The sequence below is a fragment of the Papaver somniferum genome, chromosome 2, assembly GCF_003573695.1.
Source record: "Papaver somniferum cultivar HN1 chromosome 2, ASM357369v1, whole genome shotgun sequence".
Taxonomy (NCBI): domain Eukaryota; kingdom Viridiplantae; phylum Streptophyta; class Magnoliopsida; order Ranunculales; family Papaveraceae; genus Papaver; species Papaver somniferum.
Window position 1 is genome coordinate 53,289,490 of NC_039359.1, and position 24,981 is coordinate 53,314,470.

A 24,981-nucleotide genomic window follows, 5' to 3' on the forward strand; every position below is an offset into this window, starting at 1 on the left:
TCATTGTTATACTAGTAGCCCAGTAAAAATTTCGGTAGATTTCCATTGTTAGCTTAGCTCACTAAGGAAATTTGGTGTTAGCCCTTACCAATTAGCCCATACCATTAAATTAATATCCATATAAGTGAATTATGTTATTTTATCATTGATTATTAGAATATTGGGATCCAACTCAAACCAATTCGCAATGGGTGAAGAGGTTCTAAGGATTATAAATCTCGAGATCTTAGATTATCCAGATAATGTGGGAATAATAATCTCAACGCGTCGCCTCACGTGTAGATATCAGAATACATTTGTACATACCTTCACTTTCTTCATATTTGCAGCAAGGTGCAAAGGGAGAAGAAGAATTAGAGAAGAAAGAATGTTGACTGATTTTTTGGTTTTGAATAGTTTTAGTTTAGGTTTTCATTTAGTCAAAAGGTATTTAAGTAATCTAATAAGTTTTAATTTAAATTTTTAATTAAATTAAAGGGCAATTAAGTAATCTAATTCAATTAAAGGGTAACCTAGTAATTTTGGTATGGTTTAGACACCCCTTATAAGGATACCTATATGGTATCATCATTTAGTATGCCTAAAAAAAACTCAGTATGCCTCAAAACAGGTTTCATTGTTATACTAGTAGGCCAGTAAAAATTTCGGTAGATTTCCATTGTTAGTTTAGCCCAGTAAGGAAATTTGGTGTTAGCCCTTACCATTAAATTAATGGCCATATAAGTGAATTATGTTATTTTATTATTGATTATTAGAATATCGGGATCCAACTCAAACCAATTCGCAATGGGTGGAGAGGTTCTAAGGATTATAAATCTCAGAATCTTAGATTATCCAGACAATGTGGGAATAATAATCTCAACGCGCCCCCTCACGTGTAACCTCATTGGGTCCAATACGTGGATAATCAATCGGATGATGTGGAGTAAAGGCACAGCCAAATGACTCGTCACAAATAGACTTGTCGAAAAATTAATGGTGGTACCATAAGTTTACTAAATCCTTGCGTAACAAGAGAAGTTTCCTTGATTGGATTTGGTATGTCGATTTAACCTTTTTTTTGAGAAAAAATTTGAAGAAGATATTCCCAACCAATAGATGAGCATCTTAATGTGGTTTTTTTACTTCGTAAAAATTATTGTGACCTTTGGCCGCCATGTCTGGACTGTAAAAAATAGGCCTACCCTAGGTAAAATCCAGAGTCCATCCCTACAATGGAATTGCTAACGCATTAAAAATGGTCAACGGTGGTAACAACTGCTCACCGTACAAAGGCTTGGTCTTGGAGAAGGAAAGTGGACAGGACTAAATCCATCCGAGCAGGGGCAGAGGCACAGGTTGACTAAACCTGCCAAAGAAGAGTCGTTGCTTCAAATAAGTATGTAAGACTATTGGAACCCATAGCATACAACAGCCTTCCAATTTTTGAAACCATCACATAAATAAATTAAACACTACACTGAACTGGTGTAACTACTAATCAAATATAGTATACAAGAGAAATGGGGAGAGCCCAAACAAATAAAAGACCGCCAGATACCTAAACACAAATGGTCTCAAGATGCGTTCAAATAATTCATTCTTCTCTTTATGTAACTGATCTATTAACACTTCTTTCTTCAAAATGTGCAACATCACCATTTGCTTCCAATACTTCAACTTCTGGCAGATCAGATACCCAACTATGAAAGCTGACAGGATTATAAGGCACCAGTAGGATGACTTTGATAAAATACTCGAATTTTTGTAAAAAGGAGGAGACATGCTTATGAATACAGATATGTAACTCCCGATCCATACGGTGATTGAAAAGAACAACATCCACGCAAGAACTTTAACCTGTTGATGTATAGAATGTTCGTACACAGGCCCACTTATGACTATCATGATTATGCTTACAGAAATTAAGAATGCAATTGCATTACATATTATGTAGACAAAGTAAATTCTGGGGTGTGCATAAGCCAGTATTGGTGTCCCAGCATAACGTATGAGATACGGGGTAAAATTTGCAGTACGGTCATGCTCGGAAAGGATTGGTTTCCACTTTTCATGTTCCAAAACAATACCAGGTGATTTGCTCTCCACACAAGAATTACCAGAAGCATAAGAACCATTTTTCAGTGTATCTAACAGATGCCTAACAAAAGTGGCGGTTTTCATAATCATTGTGGAATTCTGGCTCTGGGTGGTGTATTTTTGTGCATTAACCGTAGTACGTGTATCATTTGGCTTCGGGTTAATAAGGCTACTTAGATATTTACCAAACTTAGACATGGGGGAGCCATCCACAGACCCCAGATAATAAGTAAAAGTAAAAGGATTTTCACGAGAATTAATATAAGAGTCGTCTTGAAATACACCACCTGGCGGATTTATAGCTGCTTGAAAAGCGATTCCTGCAATTAATGTCGCAACCACCATTAACGCACTCACTCTCTCTTTCAACCATTCTTTATGTATTTTCTCTGGCTTCTTAAAACGAGAGGAATCAATATGAAAATTATCTCTTTGTTTTGGTGTTAACATATGGAGTGCTTTGATGTTTTTGTTGTTCAAGGCATTCATGTCCATTCGGGAGTTCTTGCTCTCGACTAAAAACTTTATACACTGCAAATTCAACAAAGATTGGAAGTAATTTTAAAATCCTAAAACAATGAATTTGAACATTTCCCTGTGATGGTCATGAATATTGATATAAATAGTTCTAGAAAAAAAAATCATGTAAATATCAGTATACATTTGTACATACCTTCACTTTCTTCGTATCTGCAGCAAGGTGCAAAATCGTGTTCCCATCATCATCTCAGGAGTTGATAGATATAACATCCATGTTCATAGACTGTGCATCCCCATGTGGCAAGTCCTTTACCAATAACAATTTTAGGGACTTCAAACTGTCATGTTCGACGCAGAGGTGCAGTATCGTCTCATTTTGAGCATAACGAATGTGAATTGCTTCAGGCTTCATCTTGATTAACGCCTCTATGATCTTATATCGGTCTTCCATTGCTGCTAAATATATAGGTGTTCGTCCATCTTCATCTTTATCCATACAAACTCCCGTATCGACATCTAACAACTTTTTCACCATACATACGCTTGGTCTTTCAGAAGCCAAGTGAAGAGGAGTGTAATCATGCGTGTCTTTCTCCTTCGCGAGTTTCCTGTCAAGACGACAAAGTTCTTCTGCAAACTTGACATGGCCGCACATAGCTGCTATATGTAAAGGAGTTCTAAGATGAGCTGTAAATTTTGGGTTAAGAGGAAGGTTTGGGTTTTTCTCTCGCCACTTTGTAAGCTCGCTAACATCACCTCTCAATGAAATTCCATAAAGTTCATCCGTAAGGGCTGTAACCATTTTCGCCGAACTCTGAAATCACTAGCTGATCCTTATAAAAAATTGATGAGATGTTTTTACATCCATGGACAGTACCCTTAGCTGCTATTTATAAAGGGATTAGGTCGTTCTAAGGATCTAGTTGATCACACCAACATGATAAACAAGATATTTTTGCGAGTCAATATCTGTCTCCTCCCTCCTTCTTCCCCCCTTCCTGTATGGTTCTAAATTCTGACTTTTCTCTCGTTGACTGAGTCGTCGTGATTCTCTTATTCTACTACCAATAATACAAAATAGTTTAGTTTACCTATGATGTTATCCCAATATTTCATTTTTCTATTTTCTTCTTTTTTTGATGGGAAGAAAAATTTGATTAAAACTGAAGATTTTACACTAAAATATAAAAATGAAAACCCAGAACATAAATACTTGTTACAAAACAAGTTGTAAATAAGCTCCCAAATGCTAATTACACTAGTTGCAAAAAGCTATAGTCCCCGAATAACCCCTATCAAGAATTGATAACTCTCAAATATGCTAAAAGCTCAATTGAAAAATCCTATCCCAGGAAAATTAAGTATATCGAAAACGAACCAAAACCCTAGCCCAAAAAAGTATAATCAGTGACACCTTCGAAATGCAATATGATCAAGAACAATATGATCAAGAGGGTCGTCTCTGACATTTGGACAACCTTGTGCAAAAGAACTCGGACGCCTTTTGACTTATAAACCACATACTTATAAACCACATTGCAGTGTAAGATATTTGAAATGAAATAGTTTTTAGTTTTTATTGGAAATGAAAACAAACAGTAACTCATTTGCCAACTACTCAAGGAACAACGAACTTATTCATGGTTCTGGATGGAGACTCTACCAATGCATCACTTTTTTCTTTACGTTTAAGTCTTGCATATCCACTTTCAGCTGGTATTGCCCTCTTAGGAGGCATACTTTAAGTAATTGATGACAATATAAGTATGTAACTACCAAGGGAATGAAAAGGCGAGGAAATATATGTACCTTAATCAATTTGTAGATTGATACTTTGATAGATTCCTAAAATTAATCCAAAATCCACCAACGTCACCTGGAAATAGACGATGCAATCATAGGAAGTATTGAAGTTCAAATATGAAACATGAATTGTGAATCTGTCATTGTGAATCTGCGATTGCGATTCTATGCAACATATTAATAGTTAATATACTAGGTACAATTTTATTAAAACATACTGAATGGAATTATGTAAATCCAAGTTCTAGTGAGGGAGAAAGAGTTATGCTAAGAACTTATCACTTGTGATTATGAAAACAGTAATGCAAATCAAACAACCCTTAATAATAATACCGTGTGGATTGTGATATATTTTTCCTCTCTCACTATCGCTGCTTGCTGGTTCAAATGTTTAATTACACTTTCAAATGCTCTTCAGGATTAAGAAATCGCTTAAAATTATCGGAAAATGGGTCATTTGTCCAAATATTTTTAAATCACGGTTCAAATGGACGAGTAAAAAATAGTTTGGGTGAAATGGCCAAAAAAAAAATAACAAATATGAAACTGGATTCATCCTAGTTTAAATTTAAAAAATAGCAAGGATGAAACTGGATACATCCTATATAAATTAAAAATAAGAAAAAATATTTGAAAATGGGCACGATGAAACTGGTTACACCCTGCCTATTTTTACATTTTTGTCCATTTAAACAGTATCAAAATCTAACTGTCCATTTCACCCAGGAATTGTTGATTTTGGTCTTTTTAATCAATTTTGTGTAAAATTATCATGGAATTCGTCAAAAGTCAAGTCAAGATATTTAATATGGGTCAAGAATCAAGTCAAGAAATTAGCGGCACTGCTGACTAGAATGGTCTTCTATCCAAAAGTTAAGCTTCTTAGTGAGAACCTCAGTACTTTTGTCAGAGACGACAATGGAAAAAATACATAATTGTGTCCTTGTCTTCTGGGTCAATGCCACTTCTCTTGTCCTGAAGGCAAGCGTTCGCTGCTCAAATCCTCGGAAATTTCCGGGAGGAGTCACGTGAAGGATACGAACCAGATGTATTTCGTAAAATGCAACATTGCTAATAGGGGGACAGGTTTGCTTGGGATGTACCACAATACAAATAAGACAAAACAGCATTTTCTTTAGGTTGGTACATCCCCAAGCAAATTGGTACTCCCAATAGCAGCCTTGATAAAATGGAGCAATTTTGTTTCCAGCTGATACGAATAAAATCCACTTCAGAAAGCAACTCTGATGTAGGTATTTTAATTTTCTCCCACTTTAAACTAAGCCAGAAAATTCTACATCTGATCTAACCAAGGCTCGCCATAATTTTGTCCTTCTCAAGGATGAATAAATCGGCTAAGTCTTATGGGCTAGATTGGAGGTGTTAGATTAGCACTAAAGTGTTGCAATTCAAAAAGTGTGGCAAAAAAATTAACATTAGTTCTCTCTCCTACCAGTTGGTAGCATGTGAACTAGGCGCTACATATTTTCGCTGAATGATTCAACGCCAAAAAAAACATCTTTTCGCTGAATGGTTCAGTGCTGGGATATATCTTTTAATCTGACAGCTGAGATATAAAGCGTTGAACCATTCATTGTTGAGCACTGAATGGTTCATCGCTGGGCTGACGTGGACTGCTAATCTAGCTGCTAGATTAGCACTCTCATAAGACTTAGGAGGTAGTCTTGACTACTAATCTGCTACATTAGCACAGCATAAGACTTAGCCTTAGAATGATCATAACTCTCCGGTCAAGAGACATTAAAGTGTTTCCCAATCATAAATATGTTGTGAGTTTTCTCTTACTTCCATTTTCACATTTCATACTATATGGCCACTTCTCTTGTCCTAGAGGCATTCTGAATCTCAAGAAGTTCGCTCAAATTTCTTGGAAATTTCCGGGGGAGTCGTGTGGTGGGTACAAACAAGACACATTTCATAAGACCTGTAAAATCTCTATGGCTAAGGTTTGTGTGAAATAAAAAGTGAAACGCGTAGAAGACTTTATTGGTCCTTTGTAATCCAAATCCTGGTCCGTCTCGAGATTGCATTGAATCGTCTCAACTTGTAGGTCAGCATCTTTCTTTGGCTTTAGAAGTATCAGAGTTGAAACCTGTTGTTAGTAAGTAGTAATACACTGAGTGAATTAGATATCCGCAAATTATTGAAAATATTTAAAAAAAAATGGATGGGTGGAAAGAAACATAACTAAATTCAGACGACATTTTCTTGATCAATTAGCCTTTTTAAGCAACTACTCCATCCGTCCCTATTATAAAGGAGGAGAAGGAGAAATCCCGTAGAATAAGAAAAATTTTGGTTTCATAAATTTTCCTTAAACTACCTGATTTATACGTATTAAAAATTCTGATAATTAATAAATATCTTGATTCAATGAATTTGTTTTCCGGTAAACAACATAACATAAGTATAACAGAATAACGTGAGAGAAATTGGCTAAACAATAAATGTAGGAATAAAACGTATGGATGGGAACGTTTTTATATTAATAATTATTTAGAAAATTATTATTAGTAATAAATATCTTTACTAATATTAATAAACTTAAATAAGGATATACACGCAACAAAACACATTGAAAACAGTTTTCTCCCTTCATACAGGGACTACAGTTTTATCTCAGGACATAGAAATAATCACATAACTCTAGTCAAGAGTCAAGACAAGATATTTCTCGTTTGTCTTTATCCCGGAGTAAGTAGCAGCACCGCTGAGTGGAACGGTCTTCTGTACAAAAGTCAAGCTTTTTAGTGAGCAGTTCAATGTTTTTGTAAGAGCGACAATGAAAAAAAATCATAATTTTGCCTTAATCTTCTGGGTCAATCCCACTTCTCTCCTTTCTTTCAATAAAAAAAAAAGAAAAAGGAAAAAAAGAAAAAGAAAGAAAGAAAGACTTCCTTTTTTTCTTGCTCATATCTAGTTTTTTTTAGATGGATCTGAGTAAGAGTTTTTAGTTTTTTTATGAATAAAAAAATTGTCTAACTTTTAGTTTTAGGTTTTGTTTTTGGTGTTTATGTACACATTTGTTCGCTGTTTAGGCGATATTTTTTTCATCTTTAGGACGATTTTTTCTTCATTCTAATAACAATTCTCTCAAATCTTCCTGGTGTTTCTTGGCTTTCTACTCTCAATTCATCAAGAAAATCAATGATTCTGCTCGGATTCGCTTTGGATTCATCTTTAACAAGATGGATTTAGGGCATCCGGATTCCTTTGGTCTAGAAGATTTTGAGAAAAATACTTTGTTTTATTTGGAGCATCTCTTATTGAAGAAGATAATTATTTTAAATGGTCTGAGTTGATTCCGGTTCACACCCTCATTCGTCAATACTACTGGTACAAAAATTGGATATCTTTGCGGTTCATGGCTCTTTATTTTCGCGATGTATTTGCAATTGGTGTCGTCATTTGTATTTGGGTTTTTATTTTCTTGTATTCTGGTGTTTTTAATAATGTTATTAGTAATCATGTAATCACTATTTTAGTTTGAATGAATTGAAATGTGATTTCCATAAAAAAAAATGTTGCTCAAATTCTCGGAAGTGTCAGGGACAGTTAGGTGAAGGAAAATAGCAAGATGCATTTGTAAAATGGAACAAAATAGAAGATTAGAATGATATTGGTAGTTAGAAGAGGCACATTTGCTTCCAAAGCAAAAATCGATCCCATAAATAAGAAATAAAAAAGAAATCGTTTCATGAAAATTTAAGTTTTTGCTTGGAATAATTTGCGTTACCTCCTCCGTAAAGATTGGTAGTTTGCGTTACCTCTCTTATAGGAATAAAATTAATAAAATCTCCTCTCGTCAATGATTTCGTGTATTTCAAGTTAGCTGACTCAGTACTAACTTATACGTGGTCTTTATTTTTTTTGGGATAATTTTTGTTACCTCCCCTGTAAAGATTGGTAATTTGCATTACCTTCCAACAACTGTCATAAATGATGATAAATCATTTACATCGGCTGTAGTTGGTCAGTGATTAATCATCCCTCTCCCTATCTCAAGAAAATTCAAGTCGCGAAATAAGTTTACCGACCACTGTGCCGAAGGTCTGTGACTCTGTGGAAACATTTACTGCTAGACCATAATAAGTTATCCACTGCGATACAGGAATACAGACGGCAGCAAACTTCTGACTTCCTAGAGATGAAGTGAAACAGTCAAAACAGCAAACTTCACTTACACAGTAGAGCAATATAAAGTAGTGGTATACAAGGCTCTTGTTGTATTACTATGTTTCTGCAAGATACTGTCTTTTTATGGCGCTAATTGAACCTCAAAATGATCATGAAAAAGGGGTAAACAATGAAAAATGAATAACACAACTGATGCGTTTCTCAGAAAAGTGATAGAATAACGCAATTAAACAGAATGGACACCAAAATGATTATGCCCCTGCATCAACCACATAACGGAGCCTGACAGATAATGAAACGCACAATTTTATCATCCTAGCTAGTGCGCAAATCAAAAAGTTACCTGAACAACGTAGCCAAGTCAAACTGATAAAATAGTGGCAACAAGCTAACATTTGCGCAATATTGAGCTAATGTACAATACAACCTACACGTAAATTTAGTCAATAGAACTCAGAACGTTAAAGATAAGCACGCAAATGCAACATAATTATACCCATATTTACACTAGTTAGGACTTGTTAATTGGCTAATAATATCATTTTAGTGCTTTTGTGGAAAGTACGAGCGAATCCGATCATCGGAAGAATAAATGGTGAAATGAAAGCTAACCGGCAAGGGCGACTAAAATCACCAGCAATGCAGTTCACCGTTGCAAGGAATGAGAAGGCCATCCATATCCCTTTGGTAGCACCACTCACGGCCAGTGAATACAGGAAGTATTCACTAAATTTCTCGTTAGTGGCATTTGCAAATGTCAAGCATGTGAAGCTTCATTTGGGGTTAAAGAATACAGTGGGACGTGGCTACTTATTCACCACATTCATGTGGTAGTTTCCAACCAAGGGAGTATTCTTTTCTTTGCCAAAACAGAAAGAAATTCTCCATTTCTTACAGCAAGGTGGTGGCTTGTATTAGATCTCCTACGAACAGCTGCCAATACCGATTTCTCAAAGGTGATTTGGTTTAGGAAATACAGATGGCATCGAACTGAAGTTGCAGGCAGTAATGAGTTGATTGACTGTACAGTGGCTGTTTTGAAGTCGATTGAAATGAGGGTTTGATTGCAGGAAATGGTGGAGTTTATAATCTCAAGCTGGCTGCATACTGCATTGGACCAGAAAAATTAAAGAGCATCATCAGAACAAGACATCATCATCACTCCAAGTATTTTAATTTTTAATTTCCATGGACCAGAAAAATAAAAAAGAAAAAGAATCCAATAAAGGATAGAATTTGATAAATACATGATGATATCATATGGGGATGTGAATACACAGTCTAATTCCATACATACATGAAAAAGTGTACGAACCAAAATTGTGATACTCACCATGTGCATATACTCATATACCGACCAAAACCAGCAGTAACTTCCAACCGCACTATACGGCCGGTACATAAAGCTAACCCAATAATACAAAACACATATTGACACATCTACCCTTGTGCCTCCCAGTACCCTTCCAAAAAGATCAGAATTTACAAGGTTATTATCGTCATTCCGACACTGTTTTGTTGTTCATACTTCATCATCTTCTTCTTTTTTCTTCTTCTCTCCCACTGAGAATAACCAGAGGAAAGAACAGCGCAAGATGACAAATGTACCCTGAACTAATAATTGAAATTGCAGGTAAAGCTAGAACAATTAATATGTAAATAATCAGAATGATTTTTTTTAATAACACTGTTATGAAGAAACTGCAGGTAGATCGACAAACACATTTGAGTATCATCTCCATTAAAACCCTGCTTCAAAATTTGAAAAAAAAAAAGATAAACAGAGTAAAAGTAGAAGAAGAAGAACCCATTGAGTGAAGTTAAGATGATGAAATCCTACTATTGATGATCATCAATCAACCTCTCTTGATGGTTTCTTTATAACGCAAGATAGAATCAAGTCTCTGTAACTTCAGCTGTTGCTTAAACCTATTAATAAAATCATCAGCTTTAGCATCAACTTCTTCATCATCACCGAAACTCTGCAAATCATTACACTTTTTTTTCCCTTCTTTCACAGTTGATGGTCTTTTAGGAGTTTGAACAATATCCTCTTCTTCAAAATGTGAAAAAGCAGATTTCACACTAGCTGATTTCTTCATCTTCTTTGGTAATTTCATTGGTATAACCCCATAAGCTGGTTTTGTATCAGATGTTGTTCTCTGCACATGAACATGGTTATGATAGATTTCGTCTAAATCTCTTTCTGGTACCACATCATTTGCTTCAGATGATTGATCATCTTCATGGGTTTGATGATCATCTGATGAGTTGTGTTCAGTAACATGGTGGGTTGTTTCTGTTGTTGATTCTGGTTTGATTGTTGTAGTAATGGAGTTAAATGGGTTGTGATCTTCAGATCTAAATCTGTAGAAATTCATAGATTTCAGTCTCTCTAATCTTGATGGTGATCTAACTAGCTGTGGATGAAGACGTTTTTCATCTTCTGCTTGTTTCTGTTGAGGTTTAGCAGGAGTTACAAAACCAGATGCAACTGCTACTACTCCAATCATTACATTCATCAGTAAGAACAAGACAGTGGGTGTACACCAACTATTCATTGTAGCCCATACTGATTCTTCAAGCATTTTTCTTGATCTTGATAATATTTATCAGCTCCTTTCTGAAGATGATGGATGAATGGAGTATGAGTTTTGATTTCTGTTTGAAGTTCTGTTTTGATTCTCAGATTCCTTGAAAAGAAGAAGAAGAAGAAGAAAAACAGGATTTTTCTCTGCTTTTTAATCTCAAGCAGTACATGTACATAGGAATATCATCACTTTTGCCCTATCAGGGGTGTCAGATGGTGACGTGAGCTTCTTATTAATCTCCTTCAGTAAGGTGCTCCCTTGGATCTCCGGTTTGAAACAATGTATATATCAGAAACAAAAATGATGAAGCAAGAAACGCAGTGTCGTTGATATATGATGGGCAAGATACGCACCTTATTGATCTCATGCAAGCAAGTCAGCGTGGAGATACACGAACAAGGAATAGTTAAAAGTAAAACCTAATACAATGAAGAACACACTAATACAGCAGATAAACAGAATCCATTTCGATGCATCTTTTACCCCAACATGGTACAGCACTTTAAAGTATTGACGAGTTCCAACAAGGTTCCTCTTTTGTATCTTAACTATGTTAGATACCAACTTCGAAAGAAAGAGGCAGATCCCACATATGCCCCAGAGCCGGTATACCCATATATTGAATATAGTGCAGGATCTCCAACAAAATAATCTGGCATCATAGCTACGAAAATAGTTAAATAGCCGAATGTGATACATCCGATTGAAATGGAAGTCAGCACAATAAGTAGTCGAACTTGAGCTCGAGATGTATCATTCATAAACCCACATATGACTAATAAAATTATAGTCCCAGACACCAGAAAAGCTACTGTATTAGTAACCATGTAAATTGTGTATTGCAGTGGGTATGTATAGGCCAATATTGGGTATCCAGCGTAGCGTATTGAATAAGGAAAAAAACTATTTCCTCTATCATTGTAATCTGAAACGATATTCCTGAAGTCGTCATCAGCCGTAATCAAACCTCCATACATGTTTTTAGTTTGATTTATGGAAATAAGCTCTAGAGATTCGATAAAATCATAAAGGTTATCCAGGGGAACAACAAGAGTATTGTTGGCAAAGTAACTATTGGTTCCTTCTCCGATACTACTATTCTGGTGCTTTTGTAGATAACGACCCCAATATCCAGATATAGACCAGCCAAACATATGACGTATATAATACACAAAAGTAATAGGGTCAGTACCAGAATCAACCTTAGTGTCTTCTTGCCAAACTCCCCCTGGTGGATTGATTGCAGCTTGAAAAGCAATTCCAGCTATTAATGTTGCTACTACCATCAAGGCGTTTACCCTCTCTTTCAGCCATTCACCATCATCATCATCTCTTGACGTTGCCTTTTTCTTTTGTTTCTTAGCTCGCCCAAGATGATGATAAAATCCAAATTCTAGATCGGTCTTTTCAGTTTCTGATAACAAATTCAGTGCTCTAACATTTTGATTGTTTACCGCATTTATGTCGATTCTTAATGTTTTACTCTGCAGTAAATAATTCAAAATCTGCAAGCACAAGTTCATAAAATAATAAATCTTAAAAATCTATCTTAAGTAAATTATCACCTTAAATTTCTTCATTTCTGCGGTGAGGTGTAAGATTGTGTTGCCATCATTGTCCCTGGAGTTGATATATATATAATTTCGGTTCGCTGGTTGTGCACTCACCAAGTACTCGACCAATAATTTAAGGGCCTTCACGTGTTATGTTTAACACAAAAGTGTAGAATGTTCTCCTCTCTATCATGCCTTAAATGAACTGCTTCGGGTCTTTTTTCAATCAGTACTTCCATGATCTTAGTATGATCTTTCATAGCTGCTACATGTAAGGGCGTTCTTCAATCTTGATCTTGATACACACAGGCATCTGAATCGGCCTCTACCAACAGTTTCACCATACGTAAGCTTGTTCTTGTTGAAGCTAAATGAAGAGGAGTAAATCCTTGTGAGTCTGCCTTCAGTGCGAGATCACCTCTGATGCTTACAATTTTTTCTGCAAATTTAATGTCACCACACATAACTGCATTATGTAACGGCGATCTACAAAAACTTGTTGATACTTCATCCAGATCACCTCTGATGCATTATGTAACGGCGATCTACAAAAGCTAAATGAATAGGGTCACTAGATAAAAAAGACCATCACCCCTTATCCATCCATTTTTAATAATGGCAAGTATACTTTTATCTAATTAGTTCTAATAATAATAATTAAATGTTAATGATTATGATTATGATTAATTCGTAATGTTAATTCATTGATTAAGTTAAGTTGCTAATGTTATATTAGTAGAGAAATCAAATCTTTTTAGAGGAGGAAGAAGAAAATTGAATGTTTACAAAAAAAATTTGTAAGGAAAACCAGGTTTTTGAGATTATTGTGATTCAAAATGGATGATCCCAAATGATGAAGGAGTTTTTTTTTTCTCTTCTATTCTTCAAAAAAATTGAATGTTTACAAATTTTTTCAGAGTTCAACATTAGGTTCGACTGCTATTTTGGAAGCAGAATTTGGCGCGAAGAACAGTTCGGCTCCTAGTCTTCAGCCGAACCTTAGGGTTTTGTAAATATATGTGTGGTTCGGCTGATTCGTACTACTATAGATTTCAGCCGAACCTCCTGGTTTAATGAAAATGGCGAGTTTCAGAGAAATGTTCGGCTAACTTATGTTCAGTCGAACCTTGTAGTGCGACTTCCAAAAAAAACTTAGGTTATCAGAAGGTTCGTCTGAACACATAGCGAAGTCGAATCAGCCGAGCTTCAATGAACTCAATAACTTAGCCAAGTCAAAGGTTCGGCTGAAAACCTAGCAAAGTCGAATTAAACGAATATAATGTTTACCTGAACTATATCTTATGTTCGGCTTAAAATTGATATTCCCAGATCAGCCGAACTGATGTACTGAAAAACAAAAAACGAAGAGAAAAGCTAGGTTCGGCTCTAATTTCTCAGTCGAACCCCCTTCTGAAAACACTAATTTCATCTAAAAAATCCTATTTTATCAATCAAACGATGTAAAAACAATGAAAAACAAGATGGGTTTGTAGGAAATATCTTCTAATATAATTGGAGAGTAATCGAGATTTGGATTTCTCCTTCCAACGTCGCTCAATTGGATTAGCTCTTTACTTTTGTTGAGAACTTGCTTGATTTGTATGGTTAATCGGCGACGAAAAGAAATTTCAACGTTTATGCAGGGAATAGTTCGGCTGCGGGAGATGAGAAGAAGAAAGATTGAACTGATTTTGATTAGTTTTAGTTTAGGTTTTTAATTTATTTGAATGGTAACCTAGTAATTTCATCACGGCTAGGACACCCCTTATAAACATACCTTAGATGGTATCATCATTTAGTATGCCTCAAAAAAAATCAGTATGCCTCAAAACAGGTTTCCATTTTTAAAATCCCAAAAGAAAGCGAGATCATACAAACTTCTTGGAAATGAACCAAGCTCAGTTTGACGGAGTTAACTGCGACCAACTCCTAGTAGCAACTCTACAATGTAAGAAGATATGATCAGCAGTTTCAAAAGAGTTTCCACATAGAATGCAGCCATCTTCAAAAATAACCCCTTTTCTAGTAAGAACATCAATAGTATTTAACTTCCCATGCACTGCATACCAAATGAGAAAATTTACCTTTGGAGGTATGATGTTCTTTCATACGAAAGAATGAGGGAAATTATCGAGTCCTGCATTTGAATTCAGTTTAGTTACAAAGATTTGACATTAAAAACGCCATCTGAACTGAGTGACCATCTTCTCGTATCTGCCAAACTATCTAGAACCGGAGGGAAACTCCTGCAACTTGCAACATACTAGAAAATTGGTTGCTTCTGAGTTTGTAAATGTTCTTATGAAAGAAAAACTCCAACTACCATCCACCGTGATATGTTCAGCTAAAGATGAAAATATCCCTATATCCAATTTATATATGTCTGGATAAGAAACATATAAAACTACTGAACCTACCCATTTATCATGCCAAAAAGAGATTAAAGTGCCAGAAATGTTGCAGTTGTTGTTAATCAGCTCTTTTGTATCAGCAATGGCCTTCCAACAAGAAAAACGAAAAGGAAAAACCACTTTACTAGGTATCCAGTTAGAGAACCTACTCCCATGCTTTTAATAAATTATTTGAAACCAAAGATGATTCTTTTCAATTCCAAATCTCCAACACCACTTGGAAAGTAAATCTAGATTCATCACCTTAAGATCCAAAATGCCTAGACCACCTTTTTCTTTTGAAGAACAAACTAGAGAATAATTAATCAAGTGGGAGATCTTGGCACCTTCCCTACTTTCCAAAAGAAAATTCCTAATTTCTTTTCTAGTTGTGCAATAACGGAAGCACGTGCTTTAAAGAGTGAAAAGTAATAAAGTGGTAAGGAAGTGAAAATGTGTTTGATAAGAGTAAGTTTACCTCCTTTTGAAAGACAGATTTGTTTCCAAAAAGATAATCTAGAATCAAACCTTACCAGTACCGGATCCCATAAATCTTTAGAATTTTCTTTTGCACCTAACGGAAAACCAATTAGATGAAAGGAATTGACTCTTTAGAACAACCCAATTCAGTAGACCAATTATCTAAGTCTGGAATATCACCAATAGGGATTAATCTTGTTTTTGAAGTATTGATTTTCATACCTGCGATAAACTCAAAGCAGTGAAGAACAGAAAATAAATTGTGAAGTTCCTCTCTATCGTTATATAAGAAGAAGATAGTATCATCCGCGTAATGCAAATGATTAACTATTATTCCATTTTCAGTGCAAGAAAACCCACTGAAAAGCTTCAGGTTTGCTGCTCTATCCAAGTACCTTGAGAAACCTTCCATGGCAATGTTGAAAAGCAGCGGAGAGATGGGATCTCCCTGCCTAACTTCTCTAGAACTTTTGAAATATCCAGTTACACCACTTTGTGCTAAAACCCATTATCTTAAGATAACTCTAGCCGATTCTATCAAAAGCTTTTTGAAGGTCTATTTTACAAATAATTCCTGGTACACCAGAAGAAAACCTAGAGTCTACCAACTCATTGGATATCAAAGTACCATCAATGATTTTCCTTCCCTCTACATAGGCACACTGAACAGGGGAGATAATCTTATTCATAACAACTTTGAGTTCAGAAGATAGTACCTTTGAGGTAATCTTGTACACACTTGTTAACAATAAAATAGGTCTGCAGTCTTTCACAGTTTCAATATAATCTTTCTTTGGCACTAAAGCAATGAAAGTAGAATTGTGTTTAGAATTAATAATACCGGTATTGCAGAATTCCTTTACAGTCTCCATAATATCCTCCTTAAGAAAACTCCAGCATTTGAAGAAGAATAATAATGGGTAGCCATCTGGTCCAGGTGATTTATCATGACCAAGTTCCTTAATTGCATTATAAACTTCATCTTCTGAAATCATTTCATCCAAAAAAGAAGACTCAGTTGAAGATATTTGATCAAAATGAATATCTTCTAAACTTGGTCTCATAACTTGTTCTTCACTGAAAGGATCTTTGTAAAATCGAACACTGTGATCCTGCAACTTAGTTCTGTCATCAGTTAAAACCCAATCAATATAAAGTTGTAGAATTCCATTATACCTTCTTATTGCTGTGGAAGTTCTCGTAAAGTGAGAAGTGTTCCTATCTCCCTCTTTAAGCCATTTTTTTTGATTTAATTTTCCAAGAAGTTTCCTGCATGAAAGTAACTTTCTCAAAATCAGCCACGTACTTTAATTTTTTTGCAAGTTGTTCTTCTACCAAATTATTAACTTTGGCTTCATTATCAAGCAGTTGAATCTCAGCCAGTATCTTTTGAAGTTTCACAGTAGTGTGTCAAAAGTGTCCCTATTCCATTCTTTCAGTTTTTTTTTAAGAGCTTTGAGTTTGAGTCATAAAACCTTGTTGTGAGTACCTGCAAAAGAAAAATAATTCCACCACTCCTCGATCATTTATATGAAATCATTCTCCAAAAAACACATTTCCTCAAACCTAAATGGACAGGGTCCCCAGGAAGGATCAGAAATATCTATGATTACGGGGATGTGGGTCTTGATTTAGCTAGCTGGGAAACAAAAGGGTAGTGAAGCTCAAAAGAAGGTGAAACAAGAAATCTATCTAGTCTGCTCATAATGGGGTTGTTTTGACCATTGGACTAGGTGCATCTAGCACCTTTAAGAGGAAGATCAATCAAGTCCTGCTGAGATACGAAGTTTATAAAACCTTGCATACTCTTGGTCACTTTGCTGCAACCTTTTTTTCTTCACACTTGAGGATGGTATTAAAATCTACTCCAATACACCATGGATAATGCCAATAGCTACAGACGTTATCCAATTCTTCCCAGAAATCAGATCTTTCAAATGGCTTATTTGGCCCATAGACATTTGAGAGATTCCATTGGAAGTTATCCGACTTTTTGGTACAAACAATGGAGAGAGTATAAGTGCCCACCGAAGAATCAGTAACTTCAATCAAATTCTTATCCCAAAGAAGAATCATACCTCCATAATTTCCTAATGATTGTTGAAAAGTCCAACCAAAATTACCTTTTCCACAAATTTGACTTATATCCCAGTTATTGCAATTCATCATTTTTGTTTCTTGCAGCAAAATAATGGTAGCATTAGTAAGTTGTATCATTTGCTTAACAATTGCTCTTCTGGTTGAAGAACAAAGACCCCTAACATTCCAAGTCATGATCTGCAAACTCATTTTGAAACTGAAGAACCCAGTTGTCTTTTTATTCTTCCTGGTGTAGAGTTACTGTTGATATCATTCAGTGAGATTCCTAGTCTTTTGTATTCTCCTTCAAATTTCTTTGGCACGATACCCGAACTAGAAACATCATCAGAACTAACTGTAGCATCAGGACTTGCATTCAAAGTTGGCTCAAAGCCTGGAGGATAGATAGGATCGTCTTCAAGTTGTATCATGAAAGTGTTCTCTAACTCCACCATCAGTGGGGCTTTGATTTTAGGTTCTCTTAGGGCAGTTTGAACACAATTCTCAAGCAAGAAAATTCTCTAAACACCAAAATATTTAACAATATCAGTGGTTTCTATGAAACCTTGATTTTTTAGAATAGGTCCCTCTACAGACACTTTAGACAACAAAACCTTCTTTGAGTGGTTTGGAATCACTTCAAAAGAAAGACCCAATTTAATCCCCATACTGAATAGTCTGTTTAATTCATCTGTGTCCCATGTTGGCACCGTAAGATATGAGTTATGCCCTAAGTTATAGGGCAATGTAACTTTAGTGTTGGAGATAAGGTTAAGAGAGTTTGAACTAGCAGGTATTGACTGGTGTATATGGTGTATTAGATGTTGAATGATTGGTGGATTTTTAAGGATGGGTGAATTTCTGGTTGGTAGGGGTAGAGTTATGAATGGGTGAATAGGTTTAGGTATTGGGTCAATGAACTTATAGGATTTTACCGAGATTTTCCTCTTCTCTTTATGAATGGGTATCGTGCTAGTTGCTTGAATTGGCTCTACCTCAATATCAAACAAACTCATCTTGAGTGCTAGGTTTCTGTCAATATCCATCTCCATACTATCATCTTCCAAGGTGTCCTTAGCTGAAGTTTCTGAAAAAGATAATTCTTCCATTCTGCGCCAAATTTGCTTGAGCTTTGTATTTTTGGACTTCTTTTTCCTGTACTTGAGTTTTTTACTTTTGGGGACTGACCCATGGTGAGATAGCTTACGTGTATCTAAGCTTTCTACATTGCTTGTTGGCAAAGTCCTCAGAATATCCGTAGAGTCATCCAAAACATTATCTTCAGTTATATTGATTGTTGACCGGCGCAATTGTGGTGCAGGTTTTCTTTTTTTTTTGTTTAATTGAAGATCCGCTAATTGTGAGGAATCAACGGGGATGTTTGACTTATCACGGAATTTGAAATTTGAATTCTCCGGCAAATGGAAGTTGAATTTCGGTGTGTTGAATGTGGAACTTCAGCAATGAAAATATGCGTCGTAAAATTTCCAAAATCAGATAATATGTTGATTGATCTGGGAATGGCATTAATGCCTTTTGGATTACGGATTTTTAGTCGAATTGCTCTTAAATCTTCAAGAGTATTAATATTGATCAACAATATCTCACCACATAGATTTCCTAATTTGTGAAAAACCTCAGGTGACCAGAATTGAAAAGGTACTCCATATATGTCTAAGTAGAACTCAGTCTCCCTTGAAGTAGGAGATTTCCAAAGATTTCGATTCCATCTGGATATGGAGTAATCAATATTATCATGGGGAAAAATAAATTCGAGATTAGCTCTAGACAAATCTTTATCCACATGAAAAATTGCCTGATATGAATTAATTGGTTACAAAGTAATGCGAGTGGTGCAGGCCAAAACTGCACTTAAAGCTTTCACAATGTTAACCCAGTTATTGTTGGTTGCTGGTGCAGAAACAATAAACGAGTCTTTCCAAAGACCAAGAACATTTTGGTGACTTGCTAGTTTAATGTTGATTCGTTTAGGTTTGCAGGATGTTGAGATCAAAGGTGCCGCAAAAGAGTCACGGATGAAAGGTGAGGTAGCAGAGGAAATAGGCTGACGAGTAGATGGGGTTGCTTTTGAATTTAGGACTCGATCATAGGTTTTGGTATTCGTTGTGTGTGCTCTAGAGTTGCAGCTTGAAATGGGTTTTCCAATCGAACTAGAGAAGAGAATTATGTCTTCAAGAGCATTAGCCATAGAAAACCATCATGTAAAGCAATCTCCCGCTGGGATGTAGAAAGATGTTGGATCTTCCTTAGGATTTGGTTTGGAAAGAAGAACATGAAGGAAAAAACCATTAGGATTAAATTTCTTGTTCACTAAGAACCAAGATTGATTTTCTTCATACTTCCAAACTCTCCTACCAGCATCTCCATTTTTTGCAACTTCGACTAAGATGCTTTGTAGATACTTGGAACGAGTGAAAGTGGACGATCCTTTGGTTGATCCAGCGGAATAGAACTCAGTTAAAAGGATGGGTGAGAAAGGGATCCGTTTGCTATAAGAGATCCTAAAGAATTTTCGATCTACTTGTATGAATATGTTTTCAGTTGAAATGATTGGGATGGAGGATCTAAACTAAGAAATCTAAAGGAAAACTACAGTCTCTAAAGGTTTCTAATGGATCTAGACTCTAAAAAGTTGCAGTTAGCAAATGGAGAATGGTGAAAAGAGGAAAGAGAAGAAGCCATAATAGTGACTTTCACTGGATCCATAACTTAATCAGGCGATGTAAAGGTATCATATGACCTTACTACCCCATATTTGGATCTTAAGGCTCCGAAACCTCGAAGAAGATCTCCAATTTAGAAATCTTTAATGTCTCTTCCAGTAAATTGAGCCATTGTATCCAGGGCCGTGAAACCAAAGTTATTTATGCCATTAATTTGTATTCCAAAATCTCCCCAAGTAAGTACTCTATCATCTACACAAATCCAAATTTGTGCATTTCTTTAGTTCACGCGTGCTATGAAATTCCTTTAATCATTATCAAAATCAAACTAAAAGGATGGGATACAATCGCGGATGTGTACCTCTATTTTCCTCCTGGCGATGGCGAGATGCAATACAGTATTTCCATCATTAATCCATTGAATTCGCACATATTGATTCATTCCCAGCCTCTGAAATATCAACTATAGTTTCGTTCTCATTAACATCCTTTAAGTTCTCCATCAAAATCTTTAGGGCCTCAATAATTGTGTTTGACATACAAGTGTAGAATAGTTTCTCTTCTTCGATTTGAGACTACATGAATCGCTTTCGGTTGCTTATCTATCAAATCCTTCATGATATTGTAAAGATGGCACAGAAAATGAAGTTTTAATGTTTAATCAATACACAAATGTTTTTCAGATAAACTGATACAAACAGACTCAGACAATATTAATATGAGAGAGAGAGAGATGGTTGTACTGGTGAGAAAAGACCAATCAAGTCAAGCCAATCGCTTGACTTGGCACATTATTTCTAACACACCCATGCAAACTGATACAGGCAGTCTGTGAAGTTTGAAGAACTAAAGTAAAAGAAAAAAAACCAAGAAAGCAACACCCCTGTAAAGGAAACAGTGTGCAGAAAGCTAAACAAAAATCTCTCTCAACTGCTAAGTAACTGAAACATCCAGCAGTAAATGAAGTAGTCTCGAATGAGCTGAAAAAGCAAAGGCCTTCAGTAAAAATATCAGTTATCTGCTCTTCACTGGAAACATAAGAAACAATAATAAATCCAGAATCTACCAGGTCCCTGAAAGTATGATACTCAATCTCTATGTGTTGGGTCCTGGCATGGTAAACAGGATTAACTGACAAGGAAATAGCACTTGTATTATCACAATACAGCTTAACTGGTAATGTAAAAGAAACATGCACATCATTCAGTACATAAGAAATCCATTTAAGCTCAGCATATGCTACAGACAGAGCCTTATACTCAGCCTCAGCAGAGGACTTAGAGACAATGGGCTGCTTTTTAGATGACCAAGAGATCATAGATGAACCTAAAAATACAGGATACCCACTAGTATATCTTCAAGTATCAGGGAATCCATCCCAATCAGAATCAGCGTATGGTTTTAGTAAGTTCACATCAACAGAATGAATAGTAAGTCCTTGACCAATGCTTCCTTTCAATTACCTGAGAATTCATTTTACAAGAAGGAGATGATAATCTGTAGGAGCATGCATAAATTGACTTAAATAGTTAACTGCAAAATAGATATTTGGTCTTGTATGAGTAAGATACTACAATCCTCCTAGAATAATTCTAAACTCAAGATGATCACCTAATAATGTACCATGATGAATATAAGCTCTGTGTATCTTAGCTACTGATGTATCACAGGGTTTGCAGTCTAGCATATTATACCTTCCAAAAGTTCCAGAGTGTACTTTTTTTGTGTTAAAACCAAAGAGTTTGAATGTCTCACAGCTTCAATACCCAGAAATAAAACTTAGATTTCCTAGATCTTTCAAAGAAAACTCACTCTTGAGAGAAGAAATTAGGTTGTTCATCAAGCATTCAGAATTACCAGTTAAAATTGTGTCACCCACACAAAGAAGTAAAACTAAGATATCTGAAGCAGAATGGAGAACAAACATAGAGTGATCATTCACAGATTTAACAATACCAGCAAAAAGAAAAAAATTGCTAAATTTGGCAAACCATAATATTGTCTTGGTGCTTGCTTTAAGCCATAAAGACTTTTCTTTAAGTGACATACATGATCAAGAAAATTGGGATCCACAAATCCTGGAGGCTGTTGCATGTAGACATTCTCATTTATGTCTCTGTGTAGAATTGAATTTGATACATCTAATTGTTTGATGTGCCAATTGTAGGTAACAGCTAAATTGAGAACAATCCTTATTGTAGTGGACTTAACTACAGGACTCAATGTCCTTGTATAATCTGTACCATCTGGCTGATTATATCCCTTTGCAACTAGTCTAGATTTAAGTCTATCCACAGTGCCATGTGCCTTTATTTTAACTCTGTATATCCATTTACAACCCAGAATATTCATATCAGGTGTAGGCTTGACCAACTCCCATGTTCTATTATACTCCAAAGAAGTTTTCTCTTCCCTCGTAAAGACTAATCCTTAGCAGCAGCTATAAATGATTTGGGCTCAGGGTGACTAGTGAGAAGAGAAACAAAAGCACAACAGATTGTATGCATAACAGAGATATGAGTAATATGATCAGGAAATTATTTTGCTTTTGAAATTCCATTACTAGATCTAGTGAAAATTGAACTAGAATATGAGGATATAGAAACTGAAGGACGTTCATCAACAAATGAAGAAGATGAATCATAATGGAAGAAATAAAATTGAGACTCATCGAAAATAACATGTCGTGAGATGTGTGTTTTCCTGGAAATAAGATTGAAGCACATGTAACCTTTATGAATTAGACTATAAACAATAAACATACATTTAACAGACTTAGGAGATAACTTATCTGTTCTGTAATGTCCTAAAAAAGGATAACAAACAGATCCAAAAAAAAAAGAGAATAATTTGGAGCAGATCTGAACAAAACTTCAAAAGGACTTTTATAATGCAAGATTTTGGTTGGAGTAATATTAATGAGATAAGAAGAAGTGGAAAATGCATCAAACCAAAATTCTTTAGGACAAGAAGCTTTGAACAAAAGGTAATTTCTCATTTCATTGATATGGCGATGCTTTCTTTCAGTAAGACCACTTTTTTCAGGTGTCTTTGGACAAGATATTCTAATTTGAATTCCATGAGACACAAGAAAATACTTTAAAAGGACCTTTTACTAATTCAGATTCAACGTCAGTTTGAAAAGAGATCATTTTTGGTGGAGAATAAGTTTTCGGTGAGATTTATAAAATGAGAGAAACATTGTTCAACATCAGACTTTTAATGCATTGGATATAGCCATGTAAATCTGCTGAAATCATCAATGAATACGATATAATACCTATATCCTAGTAAATAAGAGACAGGAGAAGGACCCCAGACATCACAGTGAATAAGTGAGAGTGGAATGAGAGATTGAGAAGATGATGAAGAAAAAGGTAATCTTTTACTTTTGGAAAGTTGACAAGATTCATACACAGAGGATGAATGAGATGAATTTATAACAATATGATGTGAATCATGCAAAATTTTAACAATTGGATAAGATGGATGACCTAATCTATCATGCCACACAGTAGGAGAAGCACATAAAGTAGATGTCAAAGAATAATGAGGTGAAAAATTATGAAGATTTGAAATGGGATACAGATTATTTATCATAGCACCCTGAGCCAAAAGATTATCATGTTTTATATCCCCAATTTCATAACTATATGGATAAAATTTGAAGTAACAATTTTTATCTCTAGTAAACCTAGCAACAGATAACAAATTATGTTTCATTATAAGAACATGTAAAACATTCTTTAACATGAAATAAGAAGTTGGTGTAGATAAAGTTGATGTTGCAGTTAAAGAAATTGGTAAAGACTTACCATTGCCAACCATGAATTTTTCCTTGCCACCATAAGGAGAGGCATTTTGCATTAAGGTTTGATCTCCTGTCATGTGTGTGGTTGCACCAGAATATGAAAGCCAAGTTGAAGATGGATCACTCATTGTATTATTATGCATTGTCATATACCGGAAAAGGCCTGTTCCATAGTAGCAACATTTGCAGAAGGATCCATATATTGAAAACCATCTTATTAAGAAGCAATATGAGCAGCATGAGTATTGTCTTTCTTCTTTTCACCAATAGTCGTAAGAGAATCATCCAGGGATTTAATAGTTTGCAAGTAAACATGAATTGACAAATTTCCCTTTCTAACACCACTTAACTGATTATGAAGCATATTTCTATGAACAAAAAATTGATTTCTAAAGCTAGTTTCTAAGTAATTCCATATCTCCCTAGAAGAAGAAATACCAAGAATATCACCTGAGATAGTATCCGTAAATGTAGCTTTGAAAAAACTTGCAACAAACCGATCAACCTTGCGCCAATATATCCATCTAGGGTTGATAATGGTAGATCCATCAACAAATATTTCTCTATGTGATTCATGAATTTCACCATCAACATAACCAAACAAATCAATTGTTATTAAGATAGATTTGAACTGATCTCTCCATATTACGTAATTATCAGGACCAAGTTTCGCATAAACAAAATTAGTAATAATTGTGAAAGGTAAAGAAAAATGGAGAGGTGGATCTGATTCATTTGCAGCGGAAGAATGAGATTGGGTTCCCCATGGATTTTGAGTAAAGTTGTTGATGTTGTTGTTAATGTTGTTGTTGTTGTTGAGATTTTACTGTGCCATACTTCTAGTAATTGCCATTGAAGAATAGGATGAAGAAA

At 35.4% G+C, this 24,981-nt stretch overlaps 3 protein-coding genes across 3 annotated transcripts; all 3 read right to left on the minus strand.

Annotated features, from left to right (window-relative positions):
* Nucleotides 1-1,443: 1,443 nt before the first annotated feature.
* LOC113353291 lies at nucleotides 1,444-3,398 on the minus strand. Its single transcript, XM_026596938.1, has 2 exons — nucleotides 2,753-3,398; nucleotides 1,444-2,610 (listed from the first exon to the last, which is right to left on the minus strand). Exon 2 carries the CDS (start codon nucleotides 2,572-2,574, stop codon nucleotides 1,477-1,479), a length of 1,098 nt encoding a protein of 365 aa, XP_026452723.1. The 5' UTR covers nucleotides 2,575-2,610; nucleotides 2,753-3,398; the 3' UTR covers nucleotides 1,444-1,476.
* LOC113351029 (ankyrin repeat-containing protein BDA1-like) lies at nucleotides 2,807-3,361 on the minus strand. The gene has a single exon (XM_026595106.1). It carries the CDS (start codon nucleotides 3,359-3,361, stop codon nucleotides 2,807-2,809), a length of 555 nt encoding a protein of 184 aa, XP_026450891.1.
* A 6,932-nt stretch (nucleotides 3,399-10,330) lies between the features above and the next one.
* On the minus strand, nucleotides 10,331-11,118 carry LOC113353293. The gene has a single exon (XM_026596939.1). It carries the CDS (start codon nucleotides 11,106-11,108, stop codon nucleotides 10,377-10,379), a length of 732 nt encoding a protein of 243 aa, XP_026452724.1. The 5' UTR covers nucleotides 11,109-11,118; the 3' UTR covers nucleotides 10,331-10,376.
* Nucleotides 11,119-24,981: the final 13,863 nt, after the last annotated feature.

What these genes read in the sequence shown, in the direction of transcription:
- LOC113353291 (XM_026596938.1), bottom strand. Translation starts at nt 2,574, where the DNA reads ATGGACATGAATGCCTTGAACAACAAAAACATCAAAGCACTCCATATG.
- LOC113351029 (XM_026595106.1), bottom strand. Translation starts at nt 3,361, where the DNA reads ATGGTTACAGCCCTTACGGATGAACTTTATGGAATTTCATTGAGAGGT.
- LOC113353293 (XM_026596939.1), bottom strand. Translation starts at nt 11,108, where the DNA reads ATGCTTGAAGAATCAGTATGGGCTACAATGAATAGTTGGTGTACACCC.